Below are 18,904 nucleotides of genomic sequence, written 5' to 3' on the forward strand. Positions count from 1 at the left end.
TTTTGGGCACAGAAATCATCTGACTAAATAAATAAATAAAAATAATACTTTTCACAATTTGAAGCATGGTGCCTCACCAGAAAGCAGAGTTTGTTGACAGCCCCCCCAGAGGTTGATTTATTTAAGGCCATTTTAAACCTGACTACTACAAGATGCAACAATACATACTGTAGTATTTCTATTACACCAATAACATTTTACAGGAAACCGAATGCACTGGTATTTTCATCATAGGCCAACGACCTGAAACTGCATGTGATACTTCATCTACTTTCTCCTCTCAACTCAATAACTGTATGTTATTTATGTTTGGAAATATTTTTATTGCTGTCTAGTTGACGAGTACATTCCACTGCATGTAACAATATTTCTAAACTTCCTTTCAGCTTGACAACCACTAACCTGTCTGTCAGAACTGTAAAAGGCATTTTATTGTCCTGGCTGAACTGAAAATGCACTAAAAATGAGTTCATGTGCTCTCCGTGATGTTAAACAGTACCTTGCTTCAGAGGGTGTTTGTCATCCTTCTGAGTGGTTCTGTTGCTCCAACATTGATTTTATTATTCTCTAAATTTGCCTTTACTTGACTTTGAGGAAAGTGCCAGGACTGAACAGCATCATGTGTCAATGTGACCTTTCAGCAACTGTCTTTAATGTAGAGCAAATGGAGGTTGAAAGATCACTTTGTCGCGATTTGAATAGAATGAGGAAGGTTGTTCAGTCCCAGGTAGATTTGGAAAAAGCATTACAATTACACCGTATGAAAGCACAGAACGCAGAACCACTCGGAACGATTGCAGGCACCATCAAAAACGAATGGCAGTGTGGAAAATCAGTTATTGTGATTGAAGTTTGATTGGAAGCTACTTGCTGTTTTAATAAAAGAAAAAAAAAGGATTTTGAAACATAAACACCCCGTGTTTTGATAAATTGGTGTGTTAAAGCTGAATTATCTGTAAAACCTACTGTTCATTCATTTCCCCTTGCATTTCAATTAAAAAAAAAAAAAAAAAAAAAAAAATTGAAGAAAATTACTCTGAAAAGCAGAGTCCCCATTCATTCCCTTCCTGTTGTCTAAAAACATGGAGGCTATTTTTACTCTACTCTTCTTTTGACGCATCCTTGGTTGTTTTGCTGTTTGCCACTGTTAATTAGCGCGCCAAGCGAAAACTATTAAGTGGACACTTTGTTCCTAGAATAAGTTAAGTGGGGCTAGGAAATTGACTGTTGTGAGAGTCCTTTCCAAAAATAACACAAGACTTGGTGGAGGGCACAGTAGTGTTGGCACCAAGCTGGCTGGAGCAAACCTTGGCAGAAAAGCAAACAACCGGTTAGGGAACCAGACCTGCTGCGGCTACTTTTTAGTGGCGGAATCTGAAATAAATCACTGTGACGATGTACAGAGATTATCATAATAGCAGTAGCAACATTCTTCTTCCATTCTGCAATTTTTCCCACTGCTGCTGTGGTTTCAGTATTTCCAACTAAACAGTTGGCAGGTCCTAATGTGTACAAACTTTCTCAAAGGCAGGAATTTTAGGGGTTAGTAGGGCAGTGGGCTACTTCCTCTTTGGAGGTGAAAGGAGGGCCACATCAACCTAGAACCTAATTGACATGTATTGTAAAAACCTCCAGCATAGTCTGTGTTTGATTCAGGGCTGAATGCCAAGGAGGGGTCAGGGCAGGATTGAGAGATTCTGGTTTGTAGTGCAGCTAACAAGTACAGCATTTTATCAGTTTGTCGTAGAAACGGCATAAATCTCTACAACCTGGTAATACATTGCAGTCAGGACCAGAGTGCAGTATTAATCACATTTACATGTCCAAGAACAGCTACTATATGGTTATTGTGTGGCTGCTCACTCATACAACACTGCCGGGTGGCTCTCTAATCCACGTCTGCAGCGTGGCACTGCTCAAATAAAACATAATGAGGACTGGGGCCTTGTGCTCCTCCACACATAGCAGTCCTTTCAAACATGTCTCTAATGAACACCCAGATGCAGCCGTCACAGGTTAGGCCCTTGTGGTAACTGTGGATACAGCACTGGCTTCCCTGGACTGGAAAGCTGGCACTGTTATCTCCGTGCTCTTCAGAACACCTTGTGCGTTCACAACCTGTACAACCAGTTTGTCAACAAGCAAGTGATGTCTTGAGCATTTTGGCGAATCTTATTGATTGTTTGAAACGGGGCAATTGAGACTAAAACAGGACAATTAATCAGCATTCTTGATACATATGGTACTGTATCTTCCACAACTGTGGACAGCTTGATATAAAACACCTGTAAATATGTGTGTGATGGAATTCCTGTGAATGTTTGTTGGCTCTAGATCCAGTGCTTTAGTTATGTTAAGCTTGGTGTTTTGAAAGCAGCCAGACTTGAACCACCTTCACTTCCCTAGGATTGTGATTTTCTGATCACAAGATTGTAGAGCAGTGGTTAAAATATTAGCAGTGTGCTGCTGTACTTCCTAAAAAGCTGTGAATTTCATTTTTGACTAATCTGTTTCTATTAGTTTTTGCTCCAGCTCTGTAGAAATCAGTGTGGACATTTTTATATACTTGGGATATACAAGTCTATGCTAGGGAAGCTGGACTTCATCAGTCTTTTACAAATGGGTTATTCCATTCCAAAAGTGTTTTTTTTTTTTTTTTTTTTAAACCCTACCTTCTCGGATTTACACCATACTTGGTTCTTAGGGTTGTTTCAGGCAAACAAGCTCACATGTACATTTTTAGAATGATCAGGTCAAGGGGTCAAAAGTTGAATAGAATAGATTTTGACCTCTCTAACCAAGGGCAGTCGGGACTGCATAGAACTGCTGAATACATAGAAATCAATTATATTAAACATAATAAATTTTTGAAAAATTCTGTTTCACTGTTTTAAAAGCCCAAACAACATTGCACAATTTAATTGTGAAAAATGTCCTTAGTTTGAGGTGTGTGTGTACGAGAACTACAGTTTTTTTTTTTCAATGAATATGACCTTTTTAAAGATGATAATGCTAAGCATATGTGAATAAGTAAATCCGTTATAAACTTCTTTTTAACATGCATAAGTCGGGGCCTGATAGATAGATAGACAGATTATTACACTGATATATGGGTGCCAGAATGTCCCATTTTAAACAACAATGTTTTCTCAGAAGAAATCATCGAAGGCCAATACAGTAAACGCAGCTGTTTTTGAAATGAACTCGGCAAGTGGAGATGCAGTCTCCTGAAATAGAACAGTCCGGGGGTCAGGAATATTGTGTGTCTGTAAACCGAATAACTGGATGCAGCTGGATTGCAGCTGAACGCTACACAGAGTGCAACCAATAAAGATGCTAACGCAGACCGCTCATCCATGCAGGATTAGGCTTTGCTGTGTCTGTCTGGACTAGATTCTGCAACCCTGGAACTCCGTTCTGCTTCTAATACTCGAAAATGCTGTGAGTATTGGCTGTGATGGGTTTAAGCAGCCTTGATCCTGCAGACTTTGACTGTTGTCATACTGGAAGCTAGTAATACACACAGTACAAGGTGCTTTATTGTAGATGCTGATGGGTTGATTCTCATAGAAAGTGAAGCAAAGGAAACTGGCAGTGGAGCAAATGCATGACAAATAAAACAAAAATGATTTGATTTTTTTCACCTCTAGTGTTATGTTTTTATATATAAAGGAAATGAAGCTCTTGCTTAAACCCAGTTCAGATGCTCAAGTTATGTGCAGACTATTACATGTTGCATCGTGCAATGTAAATGTAATGTTTGTAATGTCATTAATTTTAAAGAATAAATAGCATTATTTTTTTATGTTTTTTGCTGTTAGTCTAAACAGTTTGGTATTCTGACATTAACTGCATGATCAGTGTTTTCGATGTGTATGTTCCGGAAATTCTATCTGCTCCATATTGTGCAATGCCAATATGTACCAGACTGTTCTACAAAGAAGACTCTGGTTAACAAGGTACTGCCATTAAGACATAATTTCAAAGAGTTTCCTCGAGTCCTAAATCAACTCATTTTTTTTCAACGAGAGAATTCCATATTTTATTGAAAAATAAATGAGACGTAAACCTTGAATAATAAATACTTGCTTGTGTTCTAGTTTAACAAAGAGTTAAAACCTGGAGGTAAAAGGTTTGAAAAACAAAACCTATAAAAAGTTTGGGGTTGTAGTAGTTGCAAATGGACTAGCACACGGTTTCAGTTGTGATTTTTTTTATTTTTTTCTTGATGATTCCAGCATGATAAATACAGTATCTGATGCTCTTCAGAGACTAAGATGCTGTTATGGTTTACAGCAGGGAGCCCGCATGCTGAGATGTCTTGGAGACAATGTGATAGCTTGGGAGAGTACGATGGAGTAATAACCCAAGCCTGCTGCTGTATGCAAGGGAAACCTGTCTAGGTAAACCCTGGCTAGAAAATAATCTTAGCTGAATGCCCAGTGGATGATTTTCTGCTGTTGACCATTAAACAAATTACTTGCTGTCATTGTGCAGATGAAATTGTTTCACAAGGGAATCAATATTCTCTCTCAAATAAAGGTCATGGGGAAAAATGATAATAATCATTAGTTGGATGGTGTACAAGGTGTTCTGATTTGACCTTGCAGACAAGGGTGCTCAGCCAGAAGCAGGTGGAATATTCCTCTGAGTCACCTAACGGTGAACGTCAGAACTTGTCTTCACATTTAAATGTCAGGTGCAGGAGGTCAGATTGTGTGTGTGTGTGTGTGTGTGTGTGTGTGTGTGTGTGTGTGTGTGTGTGTGTGTGTGTGTGTGTGTGTGTGTGTGTGTGTGTGTGTGTGTGTGTGTGTGTGTGTGTGTGTGTGTGTGTGTGTGTGTGTGTGTGTGTGTGTGTGTGTGTGTGTGTGTGTTTTATTTTAATTTTAAATATCCTTGTGTCCTCACTGACCGTGGGATAGCAGCTGCATACAGACATAGGTCAAGGGTTAGTGGAGCTCCGTGTTACAATGACATTTATACCACAGATAGATTTGTGTGTTCTTGCCTGGGTAACGCTGACCCAACTGTTTCATTTTGTATTACAATATTGTTGGTCCAAAAATGATTTGTTGTGTTCAGATACAAGTGCAAAGTCGTTGTAGCTAACACAATTCCATAAATCCTACCCGTTTTGCACTTCTGATGGCAAAATATAGGTCATGGTGTGTAGTTTTGAAAGAAACATTCTGCAAAACATGTATTTCTGTTTTTAAAATCGATAGATGAAATGGTAGCCATATTAATCCAGAGATGATAGACAAAGAGAAGGAGATGTGATACCTTTTATTGGACTAACTAAATAATTATTATTTATAAATAAATAATAAGCTTTTATTAGCTTTTATTTATTTAATTTTTTTTTCAACCTCCTCTCTCCCATTCTTGCAGCCAGCCAGTCCTCCAGCATAAACATGGCGGTGCTGAGTCAAGTCTGAATTATTTTGTGTTATTGCGGAACTCTTGATAAAATCAGCTCTGCTTGTTGTCCACTTGTTATACTCCTTAATGTCCTTTTCAAAGTGATTGATTTAAAAAAGGGTTTGACTGTACTGTGTGTTGTTTTTTCCAGCAGTTTGGAACATTTAATAGTTTGTTTTTCCTTTCAGAAAAAAGTTCAGTTTGCATTTGCAAATTAGTCTGGCTAGTGTAGAAAAATATACAAATAACAGGCAAATAAATCTCATACAAAAAAGGTCTCCCACAGTTATGGTTTAATTTTACACTAAAAATATAATTGTTTACTACAGTCCATAACTTCTTTTTGCTTTGTTTTATAAAACTAAAGTTCCCATTTTTATTTCTTGTATTTATTTTTGGGTCGGCTCAAGTTTTCGAATTGTCACAGAAGCAACAAAGACAAGCTCCCTGATACTCTCTTGTCTCAAATAGAAATCCTTTGAGCATTTACACCAGTGGAGCAGAGGCTGCCAATGGCGTGAGTCAGACTTTCCAAATGGCTGCCCCGAAACCAGAAAACCACAGACCTCTTCATGTAGATGCCTCAGAGGCCACGACCCCAGCTGAAAGAAATTAGGATGGTAGCGTGTCAGCCCAAGCAGGATAGAAGAATAGCTGAAGAGCTCGGTGCCAGCTCACAGTTCAAGGAAGGTTCCGCAATAAAACGGCTTTATGGGTTGAAACAGTTAAAGAGCGAATTACTGGTGTTGTAGAACAACACTACACCTCTTGTATATTGCAACCTGTAAAAAAGTATACATTCTCCCAATTCCATAAAAGGCTTTTTCAATTTTACAAGCAGTGTAAATATTTGAGAAGCAGGGAGGTGTCTCGGTGAATACGCAAGCAGTATTTCAGAAGTGGCAGTATCCCAATCTCCTCTCTCTCTCCCTCCCGCCCTAGTATAACAAACTGAGGAATTTAGGCAGGGGACATTCCATTGGATTAAAAAAAAAAAGCTTTTGTTATACAGTAAGTGTCCCCTTGCCAAGACATATCAAAAAATGAAAATCCTTTAGCTTCATCCCTGGTTTTGTTTATGCCATTGCTGCTGTGAGGGGTTGATTTTGAAATGACTGTAGTTCTGGCATGAGCCTGTGAATGGATTTTCCTGTGATGGGATGCACTGCACTGCATGCATCAATACACACTGAAACTGTGGCCTGCTATTTCTGCAATTGGCCTATAAGTAGGTTTCAGCATGTTCAGAACCCTACAGCCTGTATTGTACTGTAATTCTTTATGTATTTTTTGTATATAACTAAGTTGCCGTGGGTAAGGGCGTCTGCTAAGAAATAAATAATAATAATAATAATAATAATAATAATAATAATAACAAGGGGCTGGTCAGCGCCTTACCTCCCTTTTTTGAAAATCTCTTCATTGGCTTCTGATGCAACATAGGTTTCATTTTTTTAAGTTTCATTAGTCACCTAAAGACCTTGCTTGATCTTGCTCTTGCCTATATTTCAGAGCTGCTCAATCTATGCTACAGTAGTTAAGCGCATGGTCTGAAGATCTTTGTTTATTGATGGAGCAACGAGTTAGCTTCGCTACCCAGGGAGAGTGTGCCTTTTCAAATTACAGTGCCTAAACTCTGGCAGTAGTAGCACTAATCATTTGCAGCCCAGTATTTATGCATTGTGAATTTCACATCTGAAGTGTAGGGCATTATCTTAGTTGATACAGAATGTGTGCCATAAAGCCCTGGTCCAGGCAGTGTGTGGCAAATCTCCAAACAGATTGTATTTAATTTAAAAAAAAAAATCATTAGAATGGTCTTCCAAGCAGGGTTTATATTTATGCAGCACAGAAGCTTGCTTCTCTGTAATCTGAGTTTTTTGGGAGAGGCAGATGCGTGGTACAGTAGATCATTCCAGATTATGTGTAGTCATAATCCCCTTCCCCCACTGAAGTTCAAAATGCAGAAAGTGGGATTAACTGTGCAAGTCTTCTAGCCCCCTACTCACACACTGCACAGCTGATCCCAGGAGCACAGCTAGATTATGCTATGCACCAAAAGTAACCTGACTGCAGTCTGTCCTCATCACTGCTTGGTGAGCATTTTAACACTGTGTTTGGTGAGATGACCTCCTCTTCTCTCCTGACTATTTTGAATAAATGCATTTAATGTCTGTCACTTACACATGTAAAATAATAGATTTTTTATTTTTCTATTTTAGTAGTCGACAATTAGTTTTTTTTGGTTATTTTTGCCCCAATTTTTAGTAGATTTTTTAGCTCAGCTCTCCGCTACCACCCCCGCTCGGAGGGGTGAAGACAAACACATGCTGTCCTCCACAGCATGTGCTGTTAGCTGCTCGCTTTTTTACACACTGCAGAATCACCGTGCAGCCAGAGATACAGCGTCAGAGGACAACGCAGCCCTGGGCAGTTTACAGGTAAGCCCGCAGGCGCCCGGCCAGACCACAGGGGTTGTTGGTACAGAGTGAGCCGAGGGGCACCCTGGCCGACCTAACTCTCCCTCACTCTCGGCCAGTTGTGCACCTCCACCTGGGAGCTCCCATCCTCGGTCAGCAAAGGAATAGCTTAGACTCGGAACCAGTGACGTCCAGACTATAGAGCGCATCCTGTACTCTACGTGAGTGCTTTTACTAGATGTGACATTCGGGGAGACCCCTACAGCTGTTTTGAGAGATAATCCTGAGATGAACACAGATATGTGGTCGATGCAATCCAGGCTATTTTTTATCGTCCTGTAAAATCCAGATGTGGTTTATTGGGATATACAATAGGTCAATCAATGGTGTAGTACTACAAAAAGGAACTTGTAAAATGATTTGACCGACATCAAAGTTTTAATTGAAACGCTTCTCAAAGAATTTGCTACGTTTCTTTTAGTATTACCTATACTACCATTGAGTTTTACAGTTATGGATGAACCCTTAGTCAGGTAGGCAAATATCCAGCAAATCTTTGTCAAATTGTGATGAAACTTGGTGTCGCCATTAATTATTATAAATCGCATATGAGAAATCAACCAATCACCTTTTCAGGATTCGTCAAAATTCCAGTTCCAATCTTATCTCATGTAGTAGTTCCTGAGTGCAATGATTTTATGATTTTTAATAAGATAATAATACATTGTGTGTAGAGTCTCTTATCACAGGATTCAATTTGCAGTTTGATCTGCAAGAACAACTCCGCTCAAACTGCATGAAGTGACATCTCTTAAGAGACGCACTATATGGACATATTCATTTATAGCACACATTCTTGATGGTTTCTAGGGCATTGTGACATCACAGGAGGGTACTAGATTGTAATTGATTGGGCTAATTAGAACCTTTGGGGTTTCTGTTAGATTTTCTTAACCTGAGAACCAGAACCCCTAATTATACCTACAGTATCAACATGATGAAATGTTTCATCTTGAAATAAATATGTTGTACTGTATTCCAGAGCTGTTTCAGTAGTATAACTATATTTGTTGTATGTGTTCTCAACAGCCAGTATTTCCAATTTCTTGAAAGGAAAGCAAAGTATCCCTCTGACATCAATAGGATGTCCCTATTTTGTCTACACTGCAGTGTACTCCACAACAACGGGTGCTGTTACATACATTAATTTGTAGATAGTTGTTTCTTTTCGTCAGTATTTTTATCGTCGGTTCACAGAACTGTCACAGTATCACACAAGCACATACAGTGCTTTCTTTTCACACCACACACCCAAAAACGACAGTTTGTTTAGAACTCTGGTCCAAATCAACACACAGAATCACGGGGGGGTTCCAAAGAGTGGGAGATTCCAGGACCATACTATTAACATGTATTCGTTTTATCTATGGTATTAACCTGTACTGTGTTCAACTGAATCCAAAACGAACTCGTCATCTAATTCCTGACGCTAGTTACTTTCCTACCGACCTTCTAGCTCTGTCACTTTGTTACTATTTAAGCTAAAATGGATTTAGATAAGTAAAACAAGAATTAATTTCAAACACATTTTCCATTTTAATTCAAGCTTTATGGAGTGCGGTACTATCTAAAGAGCATGACTAGTTTAGTGTTGACTTTAAGAAGTAAAAATGGGTTCATGAATCACCATTGCAATACAGTTATCCAGTAAAATATGAAATTTGCGCCATGCTTGTAAGTTTGAAGCACATGGATGGCGGACGGGCCTAGCCTCGGTGTGGACTGGTCACAGCCAGCATGATCTTAACCATCTTGATCTACTTATCTGAGTCCCAGCCAGCATCATGGACAGCATCAAGAACATGTACCTCTTTTCTACTGTACAACCTAGCCAGTCCAGCTTGGGAAGAGCGTGGTTGTTTTTCCACTTCCAACTGTCACGCAGTGAACGTGTTGAGACGCGTGTAGATGAAGTGGTATTAAGAGCCACTGTATTTGAGTTGAGAATGTTGAGAATAGTTGTTTTTCTTTGTTTTCGATCGTCGTATATTACTGAATACAACTGAAAGGCAATGACAGGCTGATTATGCAAAGAGGAGAAGAATGCTTCTCGGAGAGAGCAGTTTTTTTTGTACTTTTATCTCCTCCAATATGCTGCACGCCATGTTGTTTGTCTTCCTGGAGTCTACTGACTGACGCAGAGTAACAACAATAATCAGTAACTCCGCCCCTAGCCCGGCTCAGCTCCGAGCCAGATTCAGATGTGTTGTGAGGCCAGAGTTTTGTGTTCTCAGCTCGACAAGTAGCCAGTGGAAAACCACCCGTACCGTGAGTGCCCCAGGAGAGTGGAGGACTTGCTGCAAATGACATACCACCCAACTTATGTGTTGGTTCCAATGTATCACAGGATTCAGTACTTTCACCTCTACAACCAGGTGTGCAGTCCCTATTTCAGCTAGACAAGATCAGTGGTGAGGTTAGAGGTGAGGTCTGTATTGTTAGTAACCCAGGTCAGTTTTTGTTAGAAGCTACTGTAGGTATTTCTTCAAAGTGTAAACGTCCTGCCAGCTGAAGGACAATCCAACAGTTTTATAACAGGTTTTTTTCCATGTCCTACTGTAAATAACAACTCTGCATTCCCATGGTTATATGGATGTTTCTTAAAATAGCACATATGTGTATTTAAAAAGGTTTTAGCAGGCAGAAGTGATACAGGATCCGATTCTCTGGGCTGGAAAGCAATACTCTCAGTAGATCATATTCTCACCTAGCTGTCTGAACAACCCCATATAAAAACAGACCTTGAAAGACACAAGATTTTATGGTTTTGCCCTTGATTTAAATTGGAATTGTCATTGATGAGATCGGAGATGTTCTTCAATGACTTTATTTCAGCTGAAGTGCTGGCTTTCAGAACCATGGTTAGGTATTGAGGACTTGCGTGATAGTTGGAATACAGACTTCTCCAAAATGAAGCAACCAAACTTCTTGGAAATCCTTGGGTAGCTGCAATTATTGAATATATCATATCCTTTTTAACTTGTTCCATACAGTGTACAAATGTTTTTAGATTTCAGATTTTCTTTGGGTTGTATTATTATTATGTACTTATGTAACTTTCTCATTGAGCAGGATATTTGCTACACAGCCTAGATTGAAAGAAACAGATGTATGCATTATCAGAGCTGCTGTAATATCTTGAAGTTCTCAGAACCTCACTGTGACCTAAGATTCTTGGCTAGTGGATGTATATTCTACAGAGACAGTGCCTGCTTTACATACATTTTCAGTTAAATTACCCTCAATAACTGTAGTCAGTTTTTAAGCTCTAGCAAAAAGATAACCACAGCTTTCGCCACAAAACCATGCAATATGTTTTTCTTTTTTTTTTTATGACACTAGAAATAGACATTGTTCAAACGTTTTATCGTGTGCAAGTAAGCATCTAGGTTTGTGTGGTCACTGAAGCAGTAAGCTTATACATTGCATCCTGTGTTTTCACCTCAGTGTCCCTCAAGTGGCTACTGTTTGTGAATCACTTCCTGCATCACAGAGGTCAGCTGAGGTCAGCGCTCCAGTGTGTGGAGGGGGAGGGTTGTTATCTGCAATGTCTGAAAGGCCTGGCTTTGAGAGATGAGAGGGTGGGAAACTGCAGAGGAAATGATTTGTAAAACTGGATACTTAGAAATAACTATTCTAGACATTTCTGAGCATGAGAAATTCTTGTTTTAAAAAGCTGCATGGCTTTTGAAGAGTGGGGGATTCAAGGAAGCAAGTTTAGAAACATGAGCAAAGTAATGTTTGTCCAGACTGAATAAACATGCTTTCCTATATAAGTGTTGCATATAATATTGGAAAATAAATTGTATTAAAAAAAAACATGCAAGTGATGATACTCGCAAACAGTTACAAACACTGCTGGAACACATATTATAAACCACCACAATATAAACAACATTTTCAGTCAACTATATTATGAATAAAAGTTCTGATAATGGTGTCAATACTGTTCTGTAGATATATTTGAATGAAGTATTTTCCAATTTAGGACATCCTTTTAAAATGTGCTGCTTTTTTGTTATAACCCGACACAGTTTTCTGAAGTTGGGTTGATACTACAGGTAAGAGCTTTGTTGTAAGAGATGGATGTTTTACTGTACATTCTGTTTACAATAATTACCTAAATGTATGTTAACATATTACTGATTTTTGCAACCAATCAAAGTAGCCCTCCATTATATCTTTATGGTGATGTGGGCTAGACTGTCCATATGCGCAGCATATGTGAACTGTACAGATATGGAAAACACTGAATAAATATTGAATGCATTTGAAACTTTTACACTGTACACATCCTGCTGGCCTCCGTATTTTACATGCATCTCTTCAATATTCAAATATTTAAACTATAAACTATTTCAGGTAACATGCCTAAAAATATCATAAAAAAGAAATATGGTACTTTCATCTTGAAACAAATTAGTATAAGAACATAAGAAAGTTTACAAACGAGAGGAGGCCATTCGGCCCATCTTGCTCGTTTTGGTTGTTTATAGCTTATTGATCCCAGAATCTCATCAAGCAGCTTCTTGAAGGATCCCAGGGTGTCAGCTTCAACAACATTACTGGGGAGTTGGTTCCAGATTCCCAAAATAACTACCATATATTCTGTAGCTGTTAATTTAATGTGTTTTGTAAAGTCATTCACAGGTGTGTTTGAATTATTTCTTTGGAAATGTTACTGGGTTGAATATTGTTGAAAGAATTATTTTTTCAATTTTTATTTTATTTTGCTATGCAACAATACTTACATACAATAGAAACATTTTAATTGCAAGTGTAAACTGCACTGTAGCCACCTGTAAATAAAACATGCAATATGCAACAACCACAGTACTGAGGAACAATGCTCTCAACGTAGTTTTCAATCTGTGCAGGACCCTCACATGTGTTTGAATACACTGCCGCTAAAGCCATGGTGTTGGCTCTCGATGAAATAGAGCCATTAAACAGCAGATTTTCTGCACCATCTTCCATAAATTAATCAAAAAATTGTGTATTCTCCACCATCTTGAAAGTTCTCTCTCCGTAACATACCGTTCAATAAGAACTAACTTATGTTATGTAGCACCACGGCAGAGAGCTCTCCCTATTGAACGCAAGTTTTACTTTACTGGGCTATTTTACTTTTCTGCGCAGTGTATTTTTCTATAGTAGGGGGCACTGGGGTGGAATGGAAATCAAGCTGTATGTGTATTTTTGAATTCCTCTTTCAGGATTGTATTGTGGTCTGTTAGGACAAACGATTGCAGTATTGCATGGGAAATATTATGAATACACAGAGAGATTTACTATTTATAATCCTGCCCCACATGACGAATTAAAACTGATAAGGAGTTAAAGCAAAAGAAAGAAAACACCAGGCTGGTGCTGAGGTGTAAAATAAGTAGATTACATTGAGACAATTGAGAATATCAGCGGGAGGTAGAAGGATCTCTATCCAGGAACAGTTAGTCACGAGGAAAGGGCACTGTACTGTACATCAAATTCCAGAGCCTGAAACGAGAAACACAGATCAGTAAAAGTATGGTATTGAAGGAAAAACGTCATTGAAAAATAAAAATTCTAACCACAATCTAGTGTCTCACTCCAATTTAGAGGAAGGAAACCACAGCCTACATTTTCCACTTTCCTTTTATTATGTGTTGAAAATACCCCGTTCAATATCCATGATTTAAAGTAGCATGCGATATGGAAATAATGGTAACTTAAGAGTAAAAGGAAAGTTTAATTACTAAGTTTGTAATCACTAGTCATACCTTTCACATTGCTGTAAACAGTGGAAAACGGGGCCCTACATGAAAATCCTGAAGATCTTTTAATACTGAAGCCTGCCTAACCATGTGTGTGTTCCATAATTGTGTTGATCTCCTTGCAAAACACTTCCTTAGATCACATTCCAGGTGTGCTGTGTTCTTGTCATGCGTAGCAGCTGGGAAAAAAAATGACTTGTCACACCTCGTGCTATTAGTTCTACAGCATATACTATTGCCAGTGTCAGTGTAGTTCAGCTTTAACTCGTGACTTGTTTAAAGTCTGTTTTAATAAAGATATTTATGAAACAGACTTATTTAACAGTGTGTAACAGTTTGATAAGTGTCAAGCTATATTCTAAAGTAATTGGAGCAAACAAAATAATGTATTGCACTATGAATGTAGTTCTGAATGTGCAGTTCTGAATAAGCACATGTAGTATTTTAATTTAAAAACATGATGCCTGGTGTGGAACTATTTTGGTAGCTACAATCACTTTAAATCACATGACAAGAGTTTGTTTAGCGTTGATGTGCTATTCCAATGCTATTGAATACATGTTTTTAATTCTGTTTAGAAAACGCACACAGCCCAGAGGATGAAGGAGGAGAACTTGTTTCGTCGAAGGTTTTCTCTCTGTCCGAACACATCCACTCCTCAGAAGATCGATCCACACAAGCTGACGAGGAACCTCTCCTACGGGGGAGACAACAACATCTACCCCCTGAGTCCAGGTAAACCGCTGCCCCTGTGCCACCATGCACTGCTATCTGCTAGGGCCATGATCGTACTGGCTTTCATCGTTGAGAGAACCTTAAAGGTAGTTTATACAAAATTATTTCATGAACGTGTTGTGCAGTTTTATTCACACAGTACATTGGTCTCAAATGTGCAGTTCTGAAAGAAACACAGTTTTACACATGTTCCACACTAGGATACTAGGACACTGCGAAGGTAATGTCTTGCATTTCATGTAAACTTTGCAAGGTGTTATGTAACACTAACTGACCAGCTGCTTCCCCTATTCGCTGACCTGACTTCCTCAGAGCGAAGCATAGAAACTGGAAACTTTCTGTAACCTAATATCAGATCCTGATTTATTACAACATGTGTTTCTTTCAAAACTGTATTTGAGACCTACTGTGTGTTGCAAATGGAAGTGAAGGACAGGTAAGATTTAACAAGAAATTAATGCTTGCTGTCAGAATAGCAGCAAAGTATTTTTAAACAGAATCCTGATTTTATTTTGATGTTTTACACATCATGGGTCCTACATGAAATATGGGGGGAATACATTTCTTAAGTTTTCTCCAGATCACCAACAATACCAGCTCCCTGATTGAAATGAGTTGTGTGTTGCGAGAACAGAAAACAAACACTCTTTATCTTCGATCCAGTACCGGTTTTACAGTCCACAGTGATTTTTTGGAAGTTATTACAATCATTCAGAGAAAAATGTATCACAGCCATACATCTGTCATACAATTAATACAGGACCAGTTTAGTTTACGTAGTGAGTCTGGGCAGGTTTTGCTATGAAGTTCACTCTTGTTGGGACCGTGGGTTTCCACACACACTCCTGAATAATGAGTGAATACGCTGAGACTGTACTGAAAACCCACTTTTTTTTTTCCCGTTAAGTCAACAGAGTGTCTTTTTTTATAAAAAAAATTTTGGCCAAAAGTGAAACTAATTTATTAAAACAAAATACTGGGTTGAGAAATCCTTTTTCTTTTTTTTCTTTTTTTTTTACATCTAAACAGTTTAACTGTCTCATCCTAGTTGTGCAGCTCAGTTCTTCACTTGACCTCCCTTATTCTCCACCTAAAGTGGTGCCTGTTGTTTGTGTGAATGGCAGATACCGCTATTGAGAGGAACGGTCTACCAGTTCTGAAAGATGAGATCAGCAACACTCCCATGTCCAGCAGTAAGGTGAGTAGCTTCTGTTGTGTAACACCTACAGCTGTACTGTAAACCGCCTGCAACCTTTTAATTCAACATGGTTGTCAATGTCCTGATGGACTCTGCTTCATGGACACCGCTGCCAGGCACCTTGTGAGAGATCCTTTTGTTTCCCCATTGTTGTGTAATTGCAGCTTTCACAAAGTTCATACAGTAGGCCTTGGGGATAGAATGTCACAGGATCCAGTTATTTTTTTGTGGCTTCAGCAAATTAATGGTATAACTGTAAATCATTTGTGAAAATGAAACAGAACAAGAGCACAGTTAGTGTTGTAATATAAAACAAGTACCCTGTCAATTGCATTATCTTTGATTTCTAAAGTACCAGCAGTGTGCACTGTATTTAACTGAGTGTGTGATTTTGTTCAAGACTAAAGTGGTGCTTTTATAAATCTGCCTAAGCCATCTTAACAATCGGCTCTTGAGCAGGGCAGCTTATGTTCAGAAGTGTGTAGAAAGGGAGGAGATGCAACAGACCGTTCCCTGGAATTTGTCTGACGCAGAATATTTTAACCATGGTCTGAGGTGCTGTGGGGTCTGTCAACACAGAAGTTTCTAGTGTGTTTTTCTATCTTTTGAGGCTGTCGCGTGAGAATGTAGAATGGGAGATATTTTGTGCACATACAGAAATGTAAAAAGTTTACATGGCAACATTCTATCTATCATGAGGTGGACATCAGCTTTTCTTATGTCACCCCATACTATATTTCTATAATATATACTTGAATAAAATTCTAAACAGTATTTGGTGGATATTTCCACGTAATACAGACTGTTTGGTACAAGGAATTAGCAGGTGAATGTATCACATCATAATCAGGGGCTGCTGTTTGTCCATTGTTATTTTTTGTTTTCAGTATAAGAATGGTTTAATTTAGTTATCCTAGGTAAACCTTTTTTTGCAAAGATAGAGTTTGCAAAACTAGTCTAGATTCTGTACCAAAGATTACTGAAAAATACAAAACATTAAACATGTATGGTATACCCCCAACACAATGTACTGGGTTAATATCCAAAAAGTAAAATACTGCATAAGTACCACAGTAACTCCACTACAAGAAATTCCTAGAACAAAATTCTTTCCAGTGCTTAATCCATGCGAAGGGTTGCTGTCAAGACTCAGCAGGGAAAGGGTTAGTCGTGTTCGAATCGACGGTGGCTTAGAGGAGAACCTTGGGAGGTTTAACTGACAAGCCTAGCAGGGAACTTAGTCCAGTTAGCAATATTATTGATGGAGTGCAAAGACAGAGTTCTTTAGATTAGCCCAGAGATTCCCTCCTGAAGTGTGGAGAACACTACTTATCAGCTCGACGTTATCAGACACTGGTTTCATGTCATGAGATTAGCATCTTTATACAGTTTACCAGTCAATGCAAGTTGTATAATTAAATTCTAGACCTTTGGGAAGGACCTTCTTGTTCTGTTAAAGCTTTTTCTATGCCTGATCACAAATAGACTTTAAGATTTTAATTATGAAGAAGATAACAGATGTGTATTTTATTCTGTTGGCATTAAATAATTTTAAACAGTTATCAGTTATTTGACTAATCCTTTAACTCCTATTTTATATACTGCTTTACTATTTATAATCCAATTATGATATGTGTTCTATTCATAACAAACCTTTACTAATTGAATTTATCGGGAAATGTGAGAATGAGAACACCATTAAGTTGCTGAGATAGGTGGTCAATTGTGATGTCACCGTTTTGGAATTGAATTTGCAGATGAAAGAAATCCGAGAGGTGGCAGTATGATTATTTATTTATTTATTTATTTTTTAAAGCAAGCTGTATCATGAATGCCCCTTCATTACTGTAGGTTCATACATAAATCATATTTTTCAATTTTGATTACCTTTGAAGAGAACAATTGGCCAGTGATGAAACTTGTGAAGAACCTTCTTTAGCTTAGTGATAGTATCAGAATCTGGGGGTAAACTAAATATTATATACTATATACCCTTTTTTTCTGTAGAAAACCACTTGTCAAATTGCGATGAAACTTGGCTTTATCATTCTTTAGATCAGGTCAGTGAGTATCATCGTCTGAAGGTGTGTGGAAGCTGTCTGTCAAATTTACATTTTTTACCGTATACTGTAACTGACACCTCTAATTGGATGGATCTCACTGACATACAGTATTACTCTATTGTGAGTCTATAGCATATAACGACATAGCTTATCAAATCTAGTCTGGTGACTCAAGTCTGTGAAACAAGGATAAAACCTTGTAGGCTCTTCAAGCAGGCTGTTTGCAGCAGTGTAATAACATGCAAATCCAGAGCTTGAGGTTTTCTTATCTTTTATGAGCAGGTCAAACTCAATGGTCACCGCTGCCTGCCTGTCTGCCTGTCTGCTTGTGGTGTTTGTAGTGACACTGTTGTCTGCGTGTGACTGAAAGCTGCCTACACTGTGCCTGGAAGCTCCCTGTATTGGGTTCAGAGGGACTTTCCAATTCAACCATTGGGATGTCAGTAGAGGTTTATTGAACCATTTATGCCCTTTTATAAGAATGAATCATTGGCTTTATAAGCCCCTTTTGTGATAAATTTTAATTAACTTGACAGACATTGTGCTGCAGTCACTGTGGTGTAAATTAGCATTTTTATTGGAAGATATAAAAAGAAGAAAATGTGTCCAGGAAATTAACCTGCTTTAATTAATGGTCCAGCACAAAACTAGACAGTTGTACATTATAAAGGCACCAATCTTACAGTAAAAGCAAACGTCTCTCTTTAGAGTCTTATCTGGAGAAGTGCTTATCCAATTGCGATGCTCAGGAATTTTGTGACGCAAGCAGTTTGAAAGAAACAGAATCTAGGGGATAATGGAATCTGTCTACCTGTTTCTATCAGTCCGAGTTCCGTTGTTCATATGTTAAGTTTGAATTATTTATAATGTCTCTAACTAACTTTCAGCCAAATTCAGTGCTGTTGTGCAGTGTTAAGTATGTGCCAAAGTCTGTCTTCAAGACATGTTAAAACATTGTGATACTAAGAGGGCTGTCTGTTAACTTGTAGACTCCTTGTTCCATTAGAGTTACTTTTTTGGCAGGATTTTAGCTTTCGTTGAAAATCTCCCGTTTTTCATTTTGTATTTATTTCCCAGTCTGATTCCAAGCTCTCCAATGGCCATGATAAGGAGTTCACCTCGCCTACTGACAAGATGGCAAAGAAGGAGTCGCTCAAGGTGCGTTCCCTCCAGGGGGGCTGGGGGTTATGTTGCGGTTAGGCTTCTGTCATGCTGGGTCTAGATGCATTTAATTTAGCTAAATACCTTCAATTT

General features: G+C 38.4%; 1 protein-coding gene across 5 annotated transcripts in view; it reads left to right on the plus strand.

Moving 5' to 3' along the window:
- The window catches only part of LOC121294833 (oxysterol-binding protein-related protein 5-like), an 83,878-nt gene that overhangs the window by 46,035 nt on the left and 18,939 nt on the right, over positions 1-18,904 (plus strand). For 4 of the 5 annotated variants that reach the window (XM_041218948.1, XM_041218947.1, XM_041218949.1 and 1 more), the window contains 3 exons: positions 14,233-14,389; positions 15,514-15,587; positions 18,728-18,808. In XM_041218948.1, the coding sequence (XP_041074882.1) occupies positions 14,233-14,389; positions 15,514-15,587; positions 18,728-18,808 (312 nt within the window). Of the gene's footprint in view, positions 1-3,296; positions 3,442-14,232; positions 14,390-15,513; positions 15,588-18,727; positions 18,809-18,904 lie in introns of those variants that run through there. The other variant, XM_041218950.1, reaches the window with a different exon arrangement.

Source organism: Polyodon spathula, chromosome 19 (genome assembly GCF_017654505.1).
Source record: "Polyodon spathula isolate WHYD16114869_AA chromosome 19, ASM1765450v1, whole genome shotgun sequence".
NCBI classification, from domain to species: domain Eukaryota; kingdom Metazoa; phylum Chordata; class Actinopteri; order Acipenseriformes; family Polyodontidae; genus Polyodon; species Polyodon spathula.